An 18,759-nucleotide genomic window follows, 5' to 3' on the forward strand; every position below is an offset into this window, starting at 1 on the left:
GACATCAAAGTCGCCGCCGCAAATCTTCCTCACCGTTGCCGTTGCCGTCGTCAATACCATCAGTATCTGGTATTTCTCTCGGTAAATTTCTTAGCATAAAATTTCTCGTTTCGTTAGCGGTAGAATTTTTTTTTCGTTTCGTCCGAAGAACAAAACGGAGAAGACGAACGCTGAATTAAATCAGCGATTTAATTTGAGCCGAGCCGAGCCGAAGTAATTATTTCCAAAATAGACACACACTGAGGTGTCACGTTCGAAGGCCTCTTGGTACAAGGTTTCTTTCTTCAAGGAACGCAGTGTTTCATGCTGGTTACTCGCAGTGGTAATTCGTACACTATGTCGAATAACCAAAATCCAAGCACTGATCTTCCCCAGCTTCAAGCATAGATCAACCATCTCGCTTCTGTTTTGGAACAGATTAATCAAAGGCTGGATACAATGGAGGAACGTCGAACTCGAGATGAGTTTGGACCTCAAAATAGGAGAGTGCGTAAACCTCCTTCGGAAGATGAAGTAAACGGCAGTGAAGGGAACGAAGAGGATGAAGAATACAGGGAGAGGAACAGGGGATTTGGCGATCATGAAGCTCATTTTGGGCGGCATGGCCGTGGATTTCCCAGGGGACGAGGAGGACGTGGCTTCGACCGTTACCCTCGCGATGAACCAGCTAAGGGGATGAAGGTGGAAGTCCCAGATTTTTTTGGGAAGTTGGGTCCCAATGTGTTTGAAGATTGTTTGACGGCCATGGAGGATTATTTTGAGTGGTTCTCCGTGTCTGAGGATAGAAAAGTTCGTTATGTTCGTATGAAATTAAAAGGACATGCACGAGCCTGGTGGAGTAGTGTGGAAGAACAACTACGTCGTACTCAATGTGCGCCAGTATCTAATTGGGGCGAAATGAAGGAACGACTAAAAGAGAAGTATTTGCCTATTGATTACAAGCAACTCATGTTTGAAGAGATGTTGCGACTGAGGCAAGGAATATTGACTGTTGATCAGTACACAGATCGTTTCCATGAATTGACTGTTCGCAGCAAAGTGGTGGAAAATGAGCAACAAACATTGGCTCGTTACCGCACAAGCTTACGTAATGAGCTGCATAAAGAGATGCTGAGAGCACGGCTTCTAAATGTTGATGAAGCTTATCAATTGGCCTTACGAGTTGAAAAACAACTGGGATTCTTCAGCGGGAGACGCACATCATCTACAGATCTCAAGCAGGAACGCGCATCAACACAACAATTCCAGAAACCACCTCTACTCACAGACCAAGGTAGACACGTCGTGGTGGGTGACCAAAGAGTAAAGGCCAAACTTACGGGTGATGGACCACAATGCTACAAGTGCAAGGGATTTGGACATTTTGCTATAGTCTGTCCTACGAAAGAAAAAAAAATTGGCTTTTGTGTGTGGAAAAGAACTTAGAATAGTTGATACAGTTGAAGAAGTCCAAGGAAAAAAAAGAAGAAAAAAAAAAGAAAAAAAGAAAAAAAATAGGAAAGGAGCATGTGTTCTCATCAATTGTATGGATTAAAGCTTTGGATAGACTAAACAAACATTTTGAAAATTCCTCGAATCTGACAACTATGGGTGGATGTATGTATTTTTTGGCTTCCGTTTTTCAGTTTCTGAAATTCACGATATGTTTAGAAATTTTGCTTTTAATTCATCGTGTAGTTAGGATTCTAAATCGTCGTGTTCAATGGATCATCGATCTATATTCTATAAAGACCATGAAATACCGAAAACAAGAAAGTGAAATCCCTTGAGGCTTGAACACTACCGGACAGCGAAAGAAGATTGAAATGTACATTTTTCTTTGGGTCAAGACTGGTCGACTGGCCCCCTTCACTTTGCGAAGATATTTGTTCCGACGAACCAGTATGTGTACAGTGCAGGATACAAACCAATCTCCATTAATGTGGAAAAGAAAACAAGTTACGGCTTCAGGGTTACATATTGTTAGTAAAAATGACAAATGGGATTTTTTTTTTCTTCTGGCGATTTGAACAAATTCAGGAAGGCATTCCGAGTCTCTGCCCAACCAAATCGCATCTAGCTTTGCCGAACCCAACGCGCGAATTTTGTAAATCATATTCCACCCATGTGTCTCGCTGGTGATGATGCCCGATAATGTACGCTTCCACCGGCTCCAGATCCGAATTCCCAAACGTGAAACAGAAGATCCTGTCGGAGACCCTGAACAGTAACCTCTCTCCCGATATTGATATCTCCGCCCCTCTGAACATCAGCACCACTTCCGGCACGTAATTCATGGTGGTCTCCGAAATCGAGCCGCTGAAACAGAGATCTAGAGCCCCTTCTAAAATATAGCCAGGAAGAACTTTTAAAAACCCTCTGGTCTGCTCTAGGAACTCGTTTCTCAGAGCCGAGTAAGCCGGACCCAGCAGGAACGTGAACTGGGTCCCTGAATCTACCATCGTCTGGCCTGCTCCTGTGTGGTCCGGCACGAACACCGACTTTGGCAGCGGCAGCAGCTTCTCCTTCACGCGAATCCCGTCCAGCTGCACCGAATATGCTACCCTGTCGAAGTACGGCAATGGCAGCGGCATCTGAATCAGAGGCGTATAATTTAGCGGTGAAAGCCGCAGAAAACTCGAGTTGCCGAACACCAGAACGCCCGAAAATTCGTGACCCGATATGCAGTAGGAGAATTTCGGGAAACGCATCTGGGAGACGAAGGACAAGGAACCCCTGTTCATGCCTAACAGACCTGCGGTCTTGGAGTCTTCTTCCGGATGTGAGCTAAAAGTTGAATCCATGCAACCGAATACTGTACGAGGCACAGGTATGCCTCCGATACGAAAGGTTTCAGTAGCAAGAATTCCTTCTGAAGTAGACGCGTCAGCATAAGAAAGTTGTACGTGACAGAGATTATTAGGCGCACACGAGGCAGGAATGGGGAAATCGCGCGTCTTCGTTTTGCAGATTTGGGAAGAACAAGGAATCCTCGAGTAAGAAGAAGAGAGAAAAGGGTCAAAGCCAGCGGTAAAGTTTTTGCCACAACGAATCCAGGAGAGCTCGCTACCGGTGTCAAAAACCATAGAAACGTTCCGCGGAGGCGTTCCGACGGCGAGAGAGACGGTGAGAGAAACGTTGTAGCTGAACAGAAGACTGTTGCGAGGAGAACCCAACTGGATTTTTTCAGTCCTGAGAGGCAAAACGAGGGATTGGGAAGAAAAGGAGGAGGTTACACGCTGAAGAAGAAAGAACAGAAGAAGAGGGAGAACTGAGGACATGGTATTGCGGGAATTGTTCTACGAAAGTGGAAGACAGTGCGAGTCTGCGAGAAGTGGGAACTGAAAAAACGGAAATTTGAAATTAAAAAGCTCCCAAAGTCGGAGGAGGAAGAGGTGCGGTTTGTTGCAGTCTGCGATTTGGGGCTCATTTGGTCCCAACTTCCAACTCCCAACTCTTGAGTGTAAGATAGAAATAAATATCCGCCATTGAATTTCTAATTTCTAATAGTCGATTCCAATTTTTCCAACAGTTCTTTACAGTTTCCAAATATTTTAATGAGTATTTAAGTAAAAAAGAAAAGACGCTTAAAGACTTGTCTCACTTTTCACTTTCCAGTTCAACTCATCTTCGCAGTCATGGCGACTGTTTGGACGGATTAAACAAAGCAATACAAGAACGACGTGTGTTGTAGTCAATGAAACTGCAACCGTTTAACAATTAAGGAGCTCTAATGGATTAAGCTTTGCAAGTGATAATTGCCACGACGACTATGCAATCGAGTGAGAGAGTTATAGGTGAAAGCTTCATGAGTTCTGGTTTCCAGAAACGGGAAACCAGAGTTGGTAAGTGATGAATCAATGAGTTCAGTTTTTCATTCGTGCATCTGTGATCTGTTTCCCGGAGAAGGGTCAAGGCAATTTGGATTGGGTAATCGGCGCAATCCTCAATGTTTATGCGCATGGAGTTTCGAGATTCAGGAACAAGATCTATATAAATCAATAGGTTTGGTCGCACTGGAGACAAACCTTTAGATCTTCCACATCGTTGCCGGCTTTCCCAGAATCAAGAACATTGTATATAAGATTTGGATTCCCAGCTTTGCTGCAGCATCCACTACATCGTGTAAAGAAGCAGATCAAAACTTTCAAGTAAAACAATGGATGGTTGAAATGGGATCGTATTGATCAATTCACAAGTAAAGAGTCTTCCAAGGTTTTCACGAATAGCCCGGGATCAGTAACTTTTAATGTCGTGTACTGGGGAAATAAATCTACTCTCAGGGCGGGCAAGCTCGAAGCTGGCATCAAACTAATGCGCACTTCTCACCGACACTCTGAGGTCTTTCTTACTTTTCCTCCAAAGAATCGAGATTCATGACCCGCGTGTCTGATCGTCGGGACATGACTAGGGCAAAACCTGACCGATTTGTCGTCTCTTAGCCACCGGTCCTTGAACCCCGGTTCTGGACCCTCCCCCAAGACCATAACGGGTTTCATGTCTCTTCAAGGAGACTAATTGACACGAGGGCAATGGTCCCATATTTGAAAGAATCCATTACCATCTCTTAGTTACAGACACATAATTTTCAGGTTTTAACAAATTTTAATCCATCGAGGATAGGGGTCGGCACAAGTCAGATCAAAGGTTTTGCAAAATCTGAACCCAAAAAAACCCGAACGGGATTGAAAAACCAACCTCGTCACCACACCGTTGCCCTATCCTTCAGAATCCATTACCATCTCTTAGTTACAGACACATAATTTTCAGGTTTTAACAAATTTTAATCCATCGAGGATAGGGGTCGGCACAAGTCAGATCAAAGGTTTTGCAAAATCTGAACCCAAAAAAACCCGAACGGGATTGAAAAACCAACCTCGTCACCACACCGTTGCCCTATCCTTCAGAATCCATTACCATCTCTTAGTTACAGACACATAATTTTCAGGTTTTAACAAATTTTAATCCATCGAGGATAGGGGTCGGCACAAGTCAGATCAAAGGTTTTGCAAAATCTGAACCCAAAAAAACCCGAACGGGATTGAAAAACCAACCTCGTCACCACACCGTTGCCCTATCCTTCAACCCCGTCCTTGCCCAATCCCACAACCCAACCTTATATCCCGGATCAATCCCTGGCCCTTCCCGGTCTTGCCCTGTCCCGTTCGTTTGGTCCATAAGCTTTACCCATAAAAATCTATAAACTTGTAAAAGTTATAATGTTTTTTAAGAAATTATAAAAATCTCAATACACCATAAAAATCCCACAACATCAAAATTTGTTTATTTAAGCCATTACCCATTATCCTTTGAGAACAAAATGTTTTAAAATATTTATTTTTCTTAACTATGATAAGGGATTATCTTCCTTTCACTCCAAGAGATAATATTTCTTATCTTCCCTGCGATTTACGAGATAAGATCTCTATGATTGTATGTATCCTTTCCGTGTACCTCCAATATTTCAAGTTGAGCCACTAGAAGTGATGGATTGCATCCTCGCCATATCTTCCTCTTCCCTTTCTCCTATGCTCATGTGACACCTCTAATCCACACTACACTGACGATCTTGTCATACCCAGAATAGATCGTTTTGTCTTCAACGAAGAGTGCCAGAAGCCGCAAGCAGACCTACTCGTGTCTCAGGCTCACCCCTCGTCCATCTGACTCCTGTCCCGTCGCCATCGCCTCCTTCCTGAGTCTGCAGCGTCCTATTCCAATTATCCTCTTCATGTTGTCGACACCCAAATTCTGCCAACGATCATTCTTCCTTCTATCGTTGTCCTTCAAACTTCCCATCGCCAACACATCCCTCACCGCTCCACCAGTCGCTGGAGCAACCCAAGTCGATGCCCTCCAGCGTCTGATGTGTTGTAGCCATCAATCAGTCCCCACATAAGAATCATTGTTGTTGTAGAGGAAGTTCACCAGTCGCCATCACTAGAATCAAGCCTCCGGAAGTCGTCGCTTGGTCTCCCCTTCTTCCTCTTTCTCTGTTTTGACCTTCGATTGATTAGAAAGTTTCTGATTAATCAAAGGAAAGGGAGCCCACACATGTGCAAACATCATACGTGTAGCTTAAGTAGTTCACAAGTGCGAGTTTCACATGTGTGAAAAAAATTAAAAAGAAAATTCCTCATAATCAACGACTGCCTACTCACTTTTTCTTAGTTCCAGCTCATTGTAAATCTCTCACCAAATTCAAGCTTTTACCTCTTGGCTCAAATTCCTCCTTATCGAGTATGATCTCTTTGGGTACATTGATGACTCCAAACCTTGTCCACCTAAAATCCTCACTACAAATCTCTCCTCAAATTCAAGCCTCTCCCTCTTGGCTCAAATTCGTCCTTATCTGGTATGATCTCCTTACATAGCCATTGCCACATTCACAATTTCAATTGCTAAGCGACAAGATTGGACTCTCTAACTGTTGCCTATCTTGCGGGGGCATGATAAGGGATTAGCTTCCCTTCACTTTAGGAGATAAAATTTCTTATCTTCCCTTTAGTTTAGAAGATAAGATCTCCTAAACTATTCTTAAGAAACTTATAAAATTATATGACTGAATCATTAAAATAGGTGTCATTCATATATTTGCTAAAATGCATTATAGGTATAAAACCCCACAGGTTGGGTTCAACATTGGTCAGGTTAGGAAAAACTTGCCCCTCACCCAAAACCCATCCCCGGGCTTTCGAGTTGGGTGGGTTCCCAACAAAACCTGACTTGGTGCCCATCCTTAACCAAGGAGTGTAGTTACTCTGCATATTGGGACACTTAAAACTACAAGCTTCCACAATCATTTTCTCACAACTAGGAGATATGAATTCTAATAATTTGGTTAAAATTTTAATAATTTTTTAGAAATTTATTTTTTATGAAAAAATTATCAGACACTAAGAAATAGTTGAACAAATTGGTGTTTGGATTTGCTATTTGTTATAAACTGAACAATATCAAAGTAAACAAAAACATGCAAAAGATTTAAGTGGTTCAAACTTAACCTATGTGGAATGGAAAAAGGCCGAATGAACTTGCCATTCCCAGTAGTTCCAATTTTATTCATTCAAATATTTACGGACTCATCAAGTTTTTAAAAGGAAACCATATTGTGAGTGGTTGTAAGTACCAACATAAGTTCTACCATTTCTTGCTTCTACTCCTAACTTGTGGGGATTACAATCATGAGAATTGCATTCACTGGATTTTTCGTTATTTTCTGATTCTTGACTATCCTTAACATTCGCCCCCAAAGAGAACCGAAACAAAGTCTATCACAAAGAAAAACATGATGACAAATGGGAATCTGCTTTGTGAGGATGTCAGCGTTCTAGTCTTCTGTAGGAATATAAAGAGTTTGTAAAGCATCACAATCAACTTTTACTTCGATGAAATGATAATCATACTCAATGTGTTAGTTGTGGTCAAGAAAAACAAGACTGGTTGTTAAAGTAAATTCACTACAATTGTCACAAAATAGGGTAGACATCCTTTTACTGACGAGAATGAAGTGTAACAATGATGTATCTAAACTAATTCAGACGTACCAAACACCATAGCTCAATATCCTATTTGAATTCAAGAGTGATCTATAGGTCGTTGTTTTTGGCTCTTCCATGAATTAAATCCATCATTGAGATAAACACAAAATCCACTAATGAACAACGAGTAATAGGATCATCGGCCCAATTAGAATCTGAAAAGTTCAATAACTACTTAAAAGTAAGTGAACTCAAATCACACTTGTGAAACTTGACTCCAAATCCACTAGTACCCTTCACATACCATAGAGTACTTTTTTATGCTACAAATTCTGATGGCTAAGATTGTGCATGAACTAACGTACTTGATTAAGCATAATAGAAATATACAGGTGAGTGATAGTCAAATATTTTAACACTTGTTGAGCTTCGATAATGCTCAAGCAAAGAAGTAGGATCAGTTAAAAGTTGTGAAGTATTACAAGCTAAAATGCCAGAATGGAGATGGGCTTAATTACAAGTTAGAAGTCAATATCCTTCCAATAAATCCAAAGTGTAATTGTAATTAGTCAAATGAATCTAAAGAATGGTTTAATAAATTTCAATACTCAATAAAGTTATGAAGAGGACCCGTCTTTCATACGCAAATACTTGTTCAAAGAAGATTAATTCAACAACCAAATAAAAGTTGCATTATTGTTGGTCACAACAATGTCATCTTCATAATCTAATACCAAAGTTAGTAGTGATCCACGCCTATGGAGAAATAGAGAATGGTCAAATTGAACTTGAATAAAATGATATTGTTAAAGAACTTCATGAAACATATTACACCAAAATTTAAAAGCACACTTGAGGCCATAAAATGGATTTTTTGAGGTGACATACATATTGACTGTAGTCTTTTATTCAAAGCCTAGTGAATGTTCCATAAAGACTGTCTCAGAAAAGTCACTATGCAAACATACATTTTTTACACCCAATTGATCTAAAGACTAATTGATCTTTAAGGGCAACAAAAGAATAAGGCGAACAATAACTATCTTCACCATTGGATTGAATGTCTTCACATAATCAATTCTATGTTGTGAGTTAAAATCTTGAGAAAAAAAATAGGCTTTATATATTTTAATAGTCTTCCCATAATCTATTTCATGTTGTTGGGTAAAATCTTGAGCAAAAAGATGAGCTTTATATCTTTAATATTGTAATATGCATGATATTTAATGTAATAGACCCATTTGTTGCCATCGAAAAATGTGTCAGAAGGTCAAATAAAAATATCCCATGTTTAATTTGAATGCATAGCAACAATCTCTTCTTGCATGGCCTGAACCCATCGAGGATCTTGGGATGTTACTTTGTAGGAAGTGGGCTGAGAAACTTTCACATTCTGAGAGTAAAGGACATGAATAAATAGAAAAGTCACATAATTAATAGGAGAATAAATAGTGAAAGGTTAACGTATATGACAAGACCAACACAACTTTAGCAAAGATTATACGGGCAATGTGGAACAAGCAGAAGAAGGAGGTGATGTGTCAAGGGAACCAAAAGAAGACGTGAGGATACTATAACAAAATATGGAGGATTAGATGAGGAGACAAGTGAAATCAAAGTTGATAAAGAGAGAAGAAGAAAAAGACTCATTGGAAGAGGAGACCAGGTTGAAATCAAGTCAACTTAAAGGTGCATGGGAGTCGACTCACTGAGAAGGAACAACAACAATAGCTGGAGGAACCAAAGATATTTGAGATATTGCAGAGTGTGATAAAGTTTTCTAGTAAATTGTGATGAAATATCTGAACTATGAGTACCTTTCCCCTAAGGAATAGTCTTAAGATCACCAAGATGATTAGTAACAACATTAAATTCATTGACATTAACATGTCGAGAAATATAAATGTATTGAGTCACAAGATTATAAGAATGACATCCCTTGGAGACAGTATCATAGTTAACAAGAACATAAGGCATTGCCTTGGGGGAAAACTTATGTTGTCGTGTGGTACTAAAGTAAATAGATGTAATAGCCCCAAATAGTCTTGTTGAAGAGCAAATATGGAAGATTCTTACATGACTCTGTCAATAAGAAGTTAACAAGAACATAAGGCATTGCCTTGGGGGAAAACTTATGTTGTCGTGTGGTACTAATGTAAATAGATGTAATAGCCCGAAATAGTTCTTGAAGAGTAAATATGGAAGAGTCTTACATGACTCTGTCAATAAGAACTCTTGCAGAGCCACAATTATTTGGAAGGAGGTCTCACCGAAGAGTTTGAGTTTAAAGGTATTTTAGTTATGTTAGTCTTCTATTTATGTTAAGTTATTTAATTATACTAGGACTTATCTTTAAGTGTTAGAGTTTGGGTATAATTGGGTCCCTGCCTCGGTTACACGTGTTCAGGTCCCGAGTTCTATACATATTTCTTTTACGACTTGATTATATTAGTCTACTATTTGACTCGATTCAACTTGGTTCTCTATCTCTAGTTGGATTATTATCTTGGATTAGTACTCGGTTCCAACATACTATTTAGTGCAACTTCTTTATTTATTGATGGACTTGTTGTAGACTATTTCATGTGTCCTTATCCGTTACTAGTTATTATTTACTGGTTATCCACTACTATACAACTGCACTTGTGGTACATTATTTTTGAAAAAGAACTCCTCGATTGCTAGCCTTGGGTCCATTATTTGCTGGCTGTTGTTAGCATTGGTTCATCTGGTGCGGAATTTGAATTTCTTAGAAAAATAAAACATATCGTGGCACTCGACATCTTATCTTCCTCTTTACCCATTACCCCTTGGTTATTTGGTAGCGTTTTTCCTACTATCCTTTATTTTGACTCTCACATACCCCTTTGAGCCAATCTCTTGTGTGTTGCTTCGGTTGGTTTACGTTTATATATATATATATGGGTATTTTTTTAAATCCATTAAGACTTTTTATATGTATACATGGGTCCTTTATCGTCGTCTTGTGAGTGACAGGCATTACCCACTTATCACCCATTTTCGGGGTTGGGACACTGGGATGGAGGAACTTATTACTACATCTATGTTATTTGGTTCAAACTGGGATCATTACAATTACCTCCCAGTTTGAGGGAGAGAAGTAGAAGTAGTACAAGAAGAAGTACAAGAAAGAGGTATTGTATTCCATATGTTGTGGCAATTTTAATGTGACAAAAATATTCAAGAAGGGAAAGCACAAAAGATGAAGTTTTTGCATCTAAGAAGAAATTTTTGCAGCAAAGCAAATTGAAGATCAAAAATCCTTTTTATTGCAAGCTGAAGTTATAAACTCTACCTTGAGGGGGAGTGTTAAAGAGTAAAAAAAGAAGAGTCTTACATGACTTTCACAATAAAAAGTCTTACAAAGCCACAATTATTATGGAATGAGGTCTCATAGAAGAGTTTCAATTTAAAGGTGTTTTAGTTATGTTAGTCTTCTATTTATGTTGTGTTATTTTGTTATGCTAGGACTTATCTTTAAGTGTTAGAGTTTGGGTGTAAATGGGACAAAGGTAGTTTAATTGTAATTGGACTCTACTACTTTCCTCTATTATAAATGGGGGTTCATGTACTTTGATTACATTAAATCAATAAAGTATTTCTCTTTTTCATAAATTCAACAAGTCTCGAACAATTATAAGATGGAGACTCCTTGCGAAGTAATTCATAGGTTAATTCTTGATCATAGAAGATGAAGGAAGTCTATTATTGATATAAACCATAGTATTAAAGCTTCAGTCTATAATCCTTTTGGAATCTTACTACTAATAAGATGGAAAATCCCATTTCTGCCGCATGACAATGCTTACTTTTGATAACACCATTTTGTTATGGTGTATAGGCACATAATCATTGATGGAGGATAAAATAGTTTATAAGTTAAAAGATAAAAGAGATGTGTTCAATGCCTCCATCACTATAAAGGATACTAATGTGTGCATTTAAATACTTCTCAATGAAAAAAATAAATTATAAAAAAGTCAAGGAAACTAATTATGTATGAGTAATGAAGTAAATCAAATGAATCCTGGAAAAATCATCCATGAAATGACTTAAAATTGTGAATTGGAAAGAAAAAACATTCGAAGACAACCCCAAACAATTGTATGAAATAACTGTAAAATTCCTGTTGGCTTACTTGTGGAAAGTTTAAAAAAACAAAGTTCAAAACTTTTTGAAAATTGGAAAATATGATAAATATCATGTAAATTAATTCAAAATTTGTTATCACCATGTCTAACAAACTTTTAGTAATAGGGGCCAAACAATGGCCAAGTCTACTATTCCATAATTGTATATCAAAAGTAGAAACTTTAGGAGATGAGACAAAAGTCAATCACTAATATGAAATACTAGGGTGAATAAAATTGTTGCAAAGCTAGAAGGAGCTTCCTTATAAATGTGCCTATCTTCAATGAGATATGATGTCCTTACTTATGGCCTCTAGCTAGGATCTCCTTGGACAGTCGATCCTTCAAGAAAACATAAGATGACGTGAATAAAATTTTTGTATTTAGAGCAACAAGAAATTGTGAAACTGAAAAACCAGTTATAATAAAAAGAAGGAACTAGAATGACATTATGAAGTTCGACAAGAACTTGAGGAGTATTAATGTGCACAAGATGGGACAGTACAATCATCAATGATAATAGAACCAATGCCAAAATAAGGAGCAAAGTAGAACTTACCATAATCAGAGAGACATGTTGGGCCACACCATTATCAACGCCCAACCTTTATCAGGAGCATCACCAATTTGTAACCCGCTCATGTCTGAAGTCAAGTACTAGTGGACACGTTGGCAAACGATCTCAACAGTTTCTATAACGTCCAATAATTAATTTTTTTCAATACTAACATTCAATATCCCTGTCTAAATTGGAACCACTATTACAAGCCACTTTGTTTCCATTATAATGAGCTCATGATCCATTGTGATATGTGTGGCATCCTTCAGACATGTTATGATTTTGAGTTTGAGTTTAGTTCTAAGTTGTCATGGTAGCAAGAACAATAGTGATATCCTAGGTTGTTGGTTGTTTCCCATTAAATAGAAATTGTTCTTATCACAACAGTAAAGGAAGTAGTGCTTCATAACTTAGAATTTGTGCTTGAGTGGTTAGAGCGTAAACAAATTTTTTTATATTCCTCTTATAAATTGCTTAATATATAAGATAATTTATCCTTGAGCGAAATCGTCTCACCCACTACCTTTAATTGAACACAAATACTTTTAATATGATTATAAAACTCAACCACCTTCGTACCTTCTTGTTTAAAGTTTTGTCACTCTATCTTCAATTGAAAGACTCATGCATCAATCTGAATAGCATACATGTTTCATAGGGACTCTCATAAGGATCACGAAGAGGTGGTCTTTACCCACCAACTACCTAAGATTCTTTCAATAACCAAAACTTAAAATCTAGATTAGACACCTCTATCATTTAACACTTATCTTGTTCAACTTCAACAACAATAAATTATGAAAGCTTAAAATATCTTGTCTTACTGTGTTCCATAACATCCTTTCAATAACCAAGACTTAAAATCTAGATTAGACACCTCTATCATCTTACACTTATCTTGTTCAACTTCAACAACAATAAATTCTGAAGGCATGGAATTTTTTGTCTTATTGTGTTCCATAGCATCCTTACTAAATATGTAATTTTGAATAAGGTCCCTCAAAATTACATAATTTAAACTATACAACTTGCAAACACTAATTTTTTAACCTTTTGTTGTAATTGATCAATTTAATAATACAACAAATCAATTTGAAGAATAAAAAATTGTACAAAGGAGTGCTCAACTAAATCAAGTTGACTATTGAGTTTTGTAATGTAGTTTGGCAACATTGTTAAAAAACAACTCAAGTCGACTCCTATCCTATCTTGATTCGACTCTGCATTGTCTTCAACCTTGCAAAATCTTAACTTAGAGGTCGGGTTTGCAAAAAAAAAAAAAAAAAAAAAAAAGTGAACAAACAACTTACACAAAAAACGAAAAACTTCCTTTCTTCAGCAAAAGAGGAAAACAAACTAGTAGTATATTGACTTGATTTATAATTGGAGTAAAGCAAGTCAATTATCACAGAAAGACACAATCATTCAACTTCATGAGCAAACAAACTCTCCTTTCACTAGGTTGATAGATTATTAAATAGATTTAATTTCCAATATGCTTGGACATCATGTGATGGAGGATCAACCAAGATCAAAGTAAACGGAAAAGAAAATAAACAACGCAAAAAAATGTATGTGATTTGAAGTTAATTCATTCTAAAAGAATTGAAAAAAAATAAATCAAAATTTTTTGTTTCCAATAGTTTGTTTATTCATTCAAAGAATTATAGACTCATCCAAGCATTTACAAGAAAACAGTCATCCCGCCTCCTCTCTTCATTGCCTTCACTCATGAGAATTGGGTCGTTACTTAAAAAAAGAGTCACAAGCATGTGTCGCACGTGAGTGTGGGACCTAGTATACGGAATTTACACATGGTATCCTGTCCTCTGCCGTAGCAACCGAACCTCATGCTCCTGACCTATCCATCAATAATTAAAACACAAGTCACTGACTCTACTCTGCCCCTGCAGGTCACATGACTAGGACCATTGCCTTCCATCATGTGTGTACGCTCAAATGAATGCCCACTTTTAGCCTTTTCTTTACACTACTGCATTCTTCCTTCACGCATGGATTTGGTACCATTGTTTCTATTCTAACTAATTATTTAGAGATATTTGGAAAGTACTCCATGTTTTTTTTTAAATATTTGGTGGGCCCCTCCATGTCATGTGTATTCCCTCTTTTGTGACTCTATATATGGATAATTTGGGTGGAGGCCGATATACGAGTATTTGCTCAGATTCCATGTAAAGTTAAGTTTAAGGCCTATCCCAAAATGAATAGTCAAGCTTAGAAAGCTAACTAATAAAGTCAAAATCTTTGTACTCACTAATCTATGTATGACTATTCCTTTCAAATTAGAATCACAAATAGGCATTGACAATATTGACAATTACTTGGTATGGAACCTCGAAATTGGACATCTTAAAATTCTGAAAACTTTTAAAACTGAGAATAAACATATTATGGTGTTGTTAATCTCCCTTTCGATCCTTCTTCACGCTGCACTACCATGGCCTTTGATGAGTATTAACAATGAACAAAATGGCTGGTATTTCCATCTTCATATTCTTACCCCATGTTATTGGCTATTTTCTTGATCGATGAGTATGTTCCCAATACCGAGCAAATAATCCCTACAGTAATAATGAAACTGCATGCTGCAATCTGTAAGAGACAAGAGGATAAAAAGGTGAGAATCATCGTTACTGCTGCCTACCTAGCTTTGAACCCTAACCCCAAAAACAGTTTTGTCTCTACCTGATTCCAACGCAGTCTTCCTCTCATTATTCTCAAATAGCTTGCACAAGGGAAAATTAAAGCCTGCATCAACCGACATAACGAAAAGCATCAGCTTATTCGATAGAAGCCAAATTCTCAAAAGGCTTTCAATGGTGGGATACTTACAATGAACATAGTGAGACAGGACCCGATTAGAGACATCACAAAGCCTGCAAACAAGATTCATCGCAAGTCATATTCTCGGGACTAAATTACATAAACCGCATAAGATGGAAATAGTTCTCTCACCGAAGAAGGGAAAACTAACTGCTGCAACTACAGTTGATAGGACCAGAACTGTTCTGATGAGGAGTGAAATGCAGCGAGATCTGAGACGACGAGGTAACAGCTCTTCCACACTCATGGCGACTGGAGTGAGTGTTATTGCGTACTTGGTAAGCGGATTCACAACCTACATGTCAGAAATCGATATTGATTCCTTCGTCGGATCACAGATCGAACCCGAACTAATTAGAAAATGTAGCTTTTGCTTACAGTTGTCCAAACTGCGATTTTGGAAGCAGTGAACTGCGTAGGCATGTTGAGGGTATATTGAGACTTCACAGCATCACCAAACATGAGGAACCCAGCCGCAGCTACTCCGGCGTAAAGAATCGAACAGATTATGAAACTGCGCACAGAAACCAAAATCACACGAAGCTGAAAAATACTTGCATTGCCAAGTCAACGGATACAAACGACACCAGAAGAGGTCTGTAATTTGCTGTTAAATCTTGCAGGAAAAGTATGACGTACCTGACGATTAGAACTGAGGGGTAATCTGACGGTTTCTCCATGGACTGGTAGATGTTGGGGAATACAGCGTGGCCGGCATAGCAGAATCCATACAAGCCAAGTGCAACTGGAAGATTGGCAATGTCTAAAGCAGTTCCTTGTGAGCGAAATCCAATTCCATCGACTGCCCCAACCCAGAACAGGCAAGCGGCCACGAGTAATGAAGCAAGCACACCCCCGGCTGAAACAGGAAATTATTCAACTTCTCATCAGTGACTATATCCAAACCAATGCACGGAGTTGACAAAGCATGATAGATCGATTTTACCTGAAAGATACGACAGAAAAGCAAGATTTCGAAAACAAGTAGTGGGAAGAACAACAAGACCCGCGATGACGGCGAAGAGATTGCTTGAGTTGAGATGAAATCCAAAGAGATACAGATGGGCGTTCTGGAACACTGACGCAAGATTGTCACCCATCAGAATAATGAACTCTAATGCGGCTCCCTGCGTAGAAATCAATTTGCTTTCTCATATTACGACTAAAATGAACTCAAAGATGTTTCAAACGGAGGTGTAACTCTGGATCAAAGATACTTACATATAGCTCCACATACAAAAACATCTGCATGAGACAAATTCCAAGCGTCAGACATCGAAGCATATTCAAACAAATAAAGACAGATAAGAGTAATGTAGAATGAACTTAACGGATGCAATTACGCGCCCAGGCATCCCAAAAGCAGCCTGAGCGATATCAGCTAAAGTGTAGAGTTCAGGATTGCTCTCTAAACATCTCTTGAACAAAATTCCAGTGTAGCAAGCAATGACACTGAAAGCAAAAAGCAGCAAGAGGCCCAGCCATCCTCCTTCTTTGATAGCGTATGGGGTGGAGAGGAGGCCTACGCCGCACAAAACGTTTATCCCTGTAGATAAAATGATTCCTGTGAGAATTATAGACGAAGTCGTTCCAACATGGCCAGCCTTTGTAAATTACGTTTCCAAAGTATAGATGTAAGTTGTTAAAAAGGTTTTGGGGGGTGCCAGGATCACCATTAAATAGAGACTGAGAATATGTGCATCGCTGGGACTCCCTCGAGGGTGATGAAGTAATCTTTGACGTTGAACCTGCTAAAGAACTTTCCTCTATCTCAAGATCATTATGTAAGAGCTTGTCCTCCACGTCTGCGGATGTGAGAGATGTAATGAGAGGTGAGTTTAGGTCACAGTTTGAGAATTCCGTTTTCGGAGGAGAAGACCAAAAGGAGCTGCTCAGTATGCTTAAACTGGACGCTGCTCGAATAGCAGGATTGGACTGAGATACACTGCCATAAATGTCCATGGACTGCCTGCAAAGATCAGCGAAATTGTTCTCGTGAGAGGGATATTTATACAATTTAGAATATAAAAAATAAGCTTTACGGGAGAAATACAACATGGGATAAATCCCACCAAAGCATCATTATTTATCAAGGTTGTAGCTGTGCGGGTTCCGTAAACTTTTAATTTCCACTAGAACGATGATATTACTCACTTTCGAGTATTATAATGAGTTTATTTTGCCATAGGTTTGCTTGATTCTACACAATCTTCAATCAACAACTGGAACACCGTTTTCATGGACATATACAATCATCTACAAAGTCACAGAGGTGAAACAGCCGGAAAACTGCCATCCGTGGGATTACAAAAGAAGGAAATCTTTTCTACTAAGCAAGATTCTTGAACCCCTTGAGAGCAATTTGCATTCTTCTGAGCAAACATTGATCGATGCGTTTATTTTTCGCACTTCGTTTGCATTCTTATAAAGCTTCTTACGAATCGAGTCCTTACTAATCAAGACTGGATCAGATATGCTTAGAAAAGTAATGCTACCTTGTTGCCTGGCTCTCTGTTATGTTACAAATATATTAAAGGAAATCTTACCTGTTATGATGAGGTGATTATTTCTAAGCAAGTATTAACTGAAAAAACTCCTTATAGTTGGTAAAAATAGCTCATTGGTGAGTTCTATATTAAGCCAGATATACCAGAACATCCATGGATAGATACAGCTGATACATTGAAAATGGGCAGAGAAGAACGTGTTTGTGTTTTTTTTTGGGTAGGAAATATGCCAACGATATTACTAGGTTTGATTTTGGTTCTGTTTTTAAAAAAAAAATTAAAGATGGGAAATTAAGTAGACATAAAACAAGCAAAAACATGCACTGAAGAAAGAGTGGGTGCAGGAAGTCACCGGTAAGTTCTTGGCCACGACGTGCCGTAGGCGGCATCGATGGGGCCAGCCGACGACGTAGTGGCCTCACTCTCGTCGTCGTAGTCGTAGTCGTCGTCCTCTCCTCCGACTCGCTCTGCCTCATCGTCTTCATCATCTGTCTCGAACAGAAAACCCCGATCGGGACCCAATTCCTCGTCGGTCTTCATCGCTTCCCGACTTCTCACCTCTTGGCCCGCGATAAAAAACCCTTAAAGTGTCTACCGTTTTTTCAGCTCTACGCGATCAGACTCTTGAAATCCAATTGGAGTCCTTGGTAGGGCAGAAGTAGGATTCAAGCAGAATGGATGGAAAAGGAAAAGAAAAGAAAACGTCTTCATCCGTCCCTCCCAAAATCCTGATAGCTATCCATAGAGACGGGAACGAGGAAAGAACGTAGAAGGGTGAATTGAGACAACGTGTGAAGCGGGAGAAGTGCAAGTGCTGGTCCCTCGGGGATGTTCTGAATGCTTCGTGATTTTCGGGTTTTTTGGTGGAGCGTTGTTTCCGCAGATTATTTTGCGTAAGATGTAGATTATGCAGAGCTGTCTAGACATTACTCATCACGCCATTAGCTACGTAATCCATGATGACCCCTCATAGGAGCATTTATATTAATTGATGAAGAATGCTCTTAAATAACAGTTGTAGATCAGCGAGCCAGTTGTGTAAGCTGACCTGTTTTCGTATTAAAATACCTATCTTGTTAACGTATTCATCAAAATACCCATTTTTTTTATTGACTGGTCAAAATATTGACTTGCCACGTTGGATGCTCAATGATGATGTTCGTGGTTGACTAGTCAAAGTTGTGTATTTTGACGAATAAATTTAGGATATGGATATTTTTCTAATTAATTTTTTTAAA

At 38.7% G+C, this 18,759-nt stretch overlaps 3 protein-coding genes across 3 annotated transcripts; 1 reads left to right on the top strand and 2 right to left on the bottom strand.

The window, feature by feature from the left end:
* Positions 1-438: 438 nt before the first annotated feature.
* LOC137943025 (uncharacterized) lies at positions 439-1,425 on the top strand. The gene has a single exon (XM_068788723.1). It carries the CDS (start codon positions 439-441, stop codon positions 1,423-1,425), a length of 987 nt encoding a protein of 328 aa, XP_068644824.1.
* A 253-nt stretch (positions 1,426-1,678) lies between these two features.
* Positions 1,679-3,435, bottom strand: LOC137941797 (aspartic proteinase PCS1-like). Its single transcript, XM_068787381.1, has one exon. The coding sequence runs from the start codon at positions 3,258-3,260 to the stop codon at positions 2,016-2,018; it is 1,245 nt and encodes a 414-aa protein (XP_068643482.1). The 5' UTR covers positions 3,261-3,435; the 3' UTR covers positions 1,679-2,015.
* On the bottom strand, positions 3,279-18,061 carry LOC137943026 (amino acid transporter AVT1E-like). The gene is made up of 13 exons (XM_068788724.1): positions 17,874-18,061; positions 16,688-16,983; positions 16,346-16,560; positions 16,236-16,259; positions 15,961-16,141; positions 15,654-15,873; positions 15,393-15,528; positions 15,147-15,309; positions 15,024-15,067; positions 14,877-14,939; positions 14,692-14,783; positions 4,008-4,095; positions 3,279-3,320 (listed from the first exon to the last, which is right to left on the bottom strand). The coding sequence occupies exons 1-13, from the start codon at positions 18,059-18,061 to the stop codon at positions 3,279-3,281; spliced, it is 1,752 nt and encodes a 583-aa protein (XP_068644825.1).
* Between the last annotated feature and the right edge of the window lie 698 nt (positions 18,062-18,759).

The sequence above is a fragment of the Aristolochia californica genome, unplaced genomic scaffold, assembly GCF_029961685.1.
Source record: "Aristolochia californica isolate CCGP_79_NKW_82.1479 unplaced genomic scaffold, dmAriCali1.0.hap1 SCAF_10, whole genome shotgun sequence".
Taxonomy (NCBI): Eukaryota; Viridiplantae; Streptophyta; class Magnoliopsida; order Piperales; family Aristolochiaceae; genus Aristolochia; species Aristolochia californica.

Excerpts from the sequence above, each read along its gene's own strand:
- LOC137943025 (XM_068788723.1), top strand. The coding sequence starts at position 439 with ATGGAGGAACGTCGAACTCGAGATGAGTTTGGACCTCAAAATAGGAGA.
- LOC137941797 (XM_068787381.1), bottom strand. The coding sequence starts at position 3,260 with ATGTCCTCAGTTCTCCCTCTTCTTCTGTTCTTTCTTCTTCAGCGTGTA.
- LOC137943026 (XM_068788724.1), bottom strand. The coding sequence starts at position 18,061 with ATGAAGACCGACGAGGAATTGGGTCCCGATCGGGGTTTTCTGTTCGAG. Across the intron at positions 15,874-15,960 it reads TTTTCTGTCGTATCTTTCAG|CCGGGGGTGTGCTTGCTTCA; the intron begins GTAAAATCGATC and ends TTCCTGTTTCAG. Across the intron at positions 15,068-15,146 it reads AGTTAGTTTTCCCTTCTTCG|GCTTTGTGATGTCTCTAATC; the intron begins GTGAGAGAACTA and ends TCTTGTTTGCAG.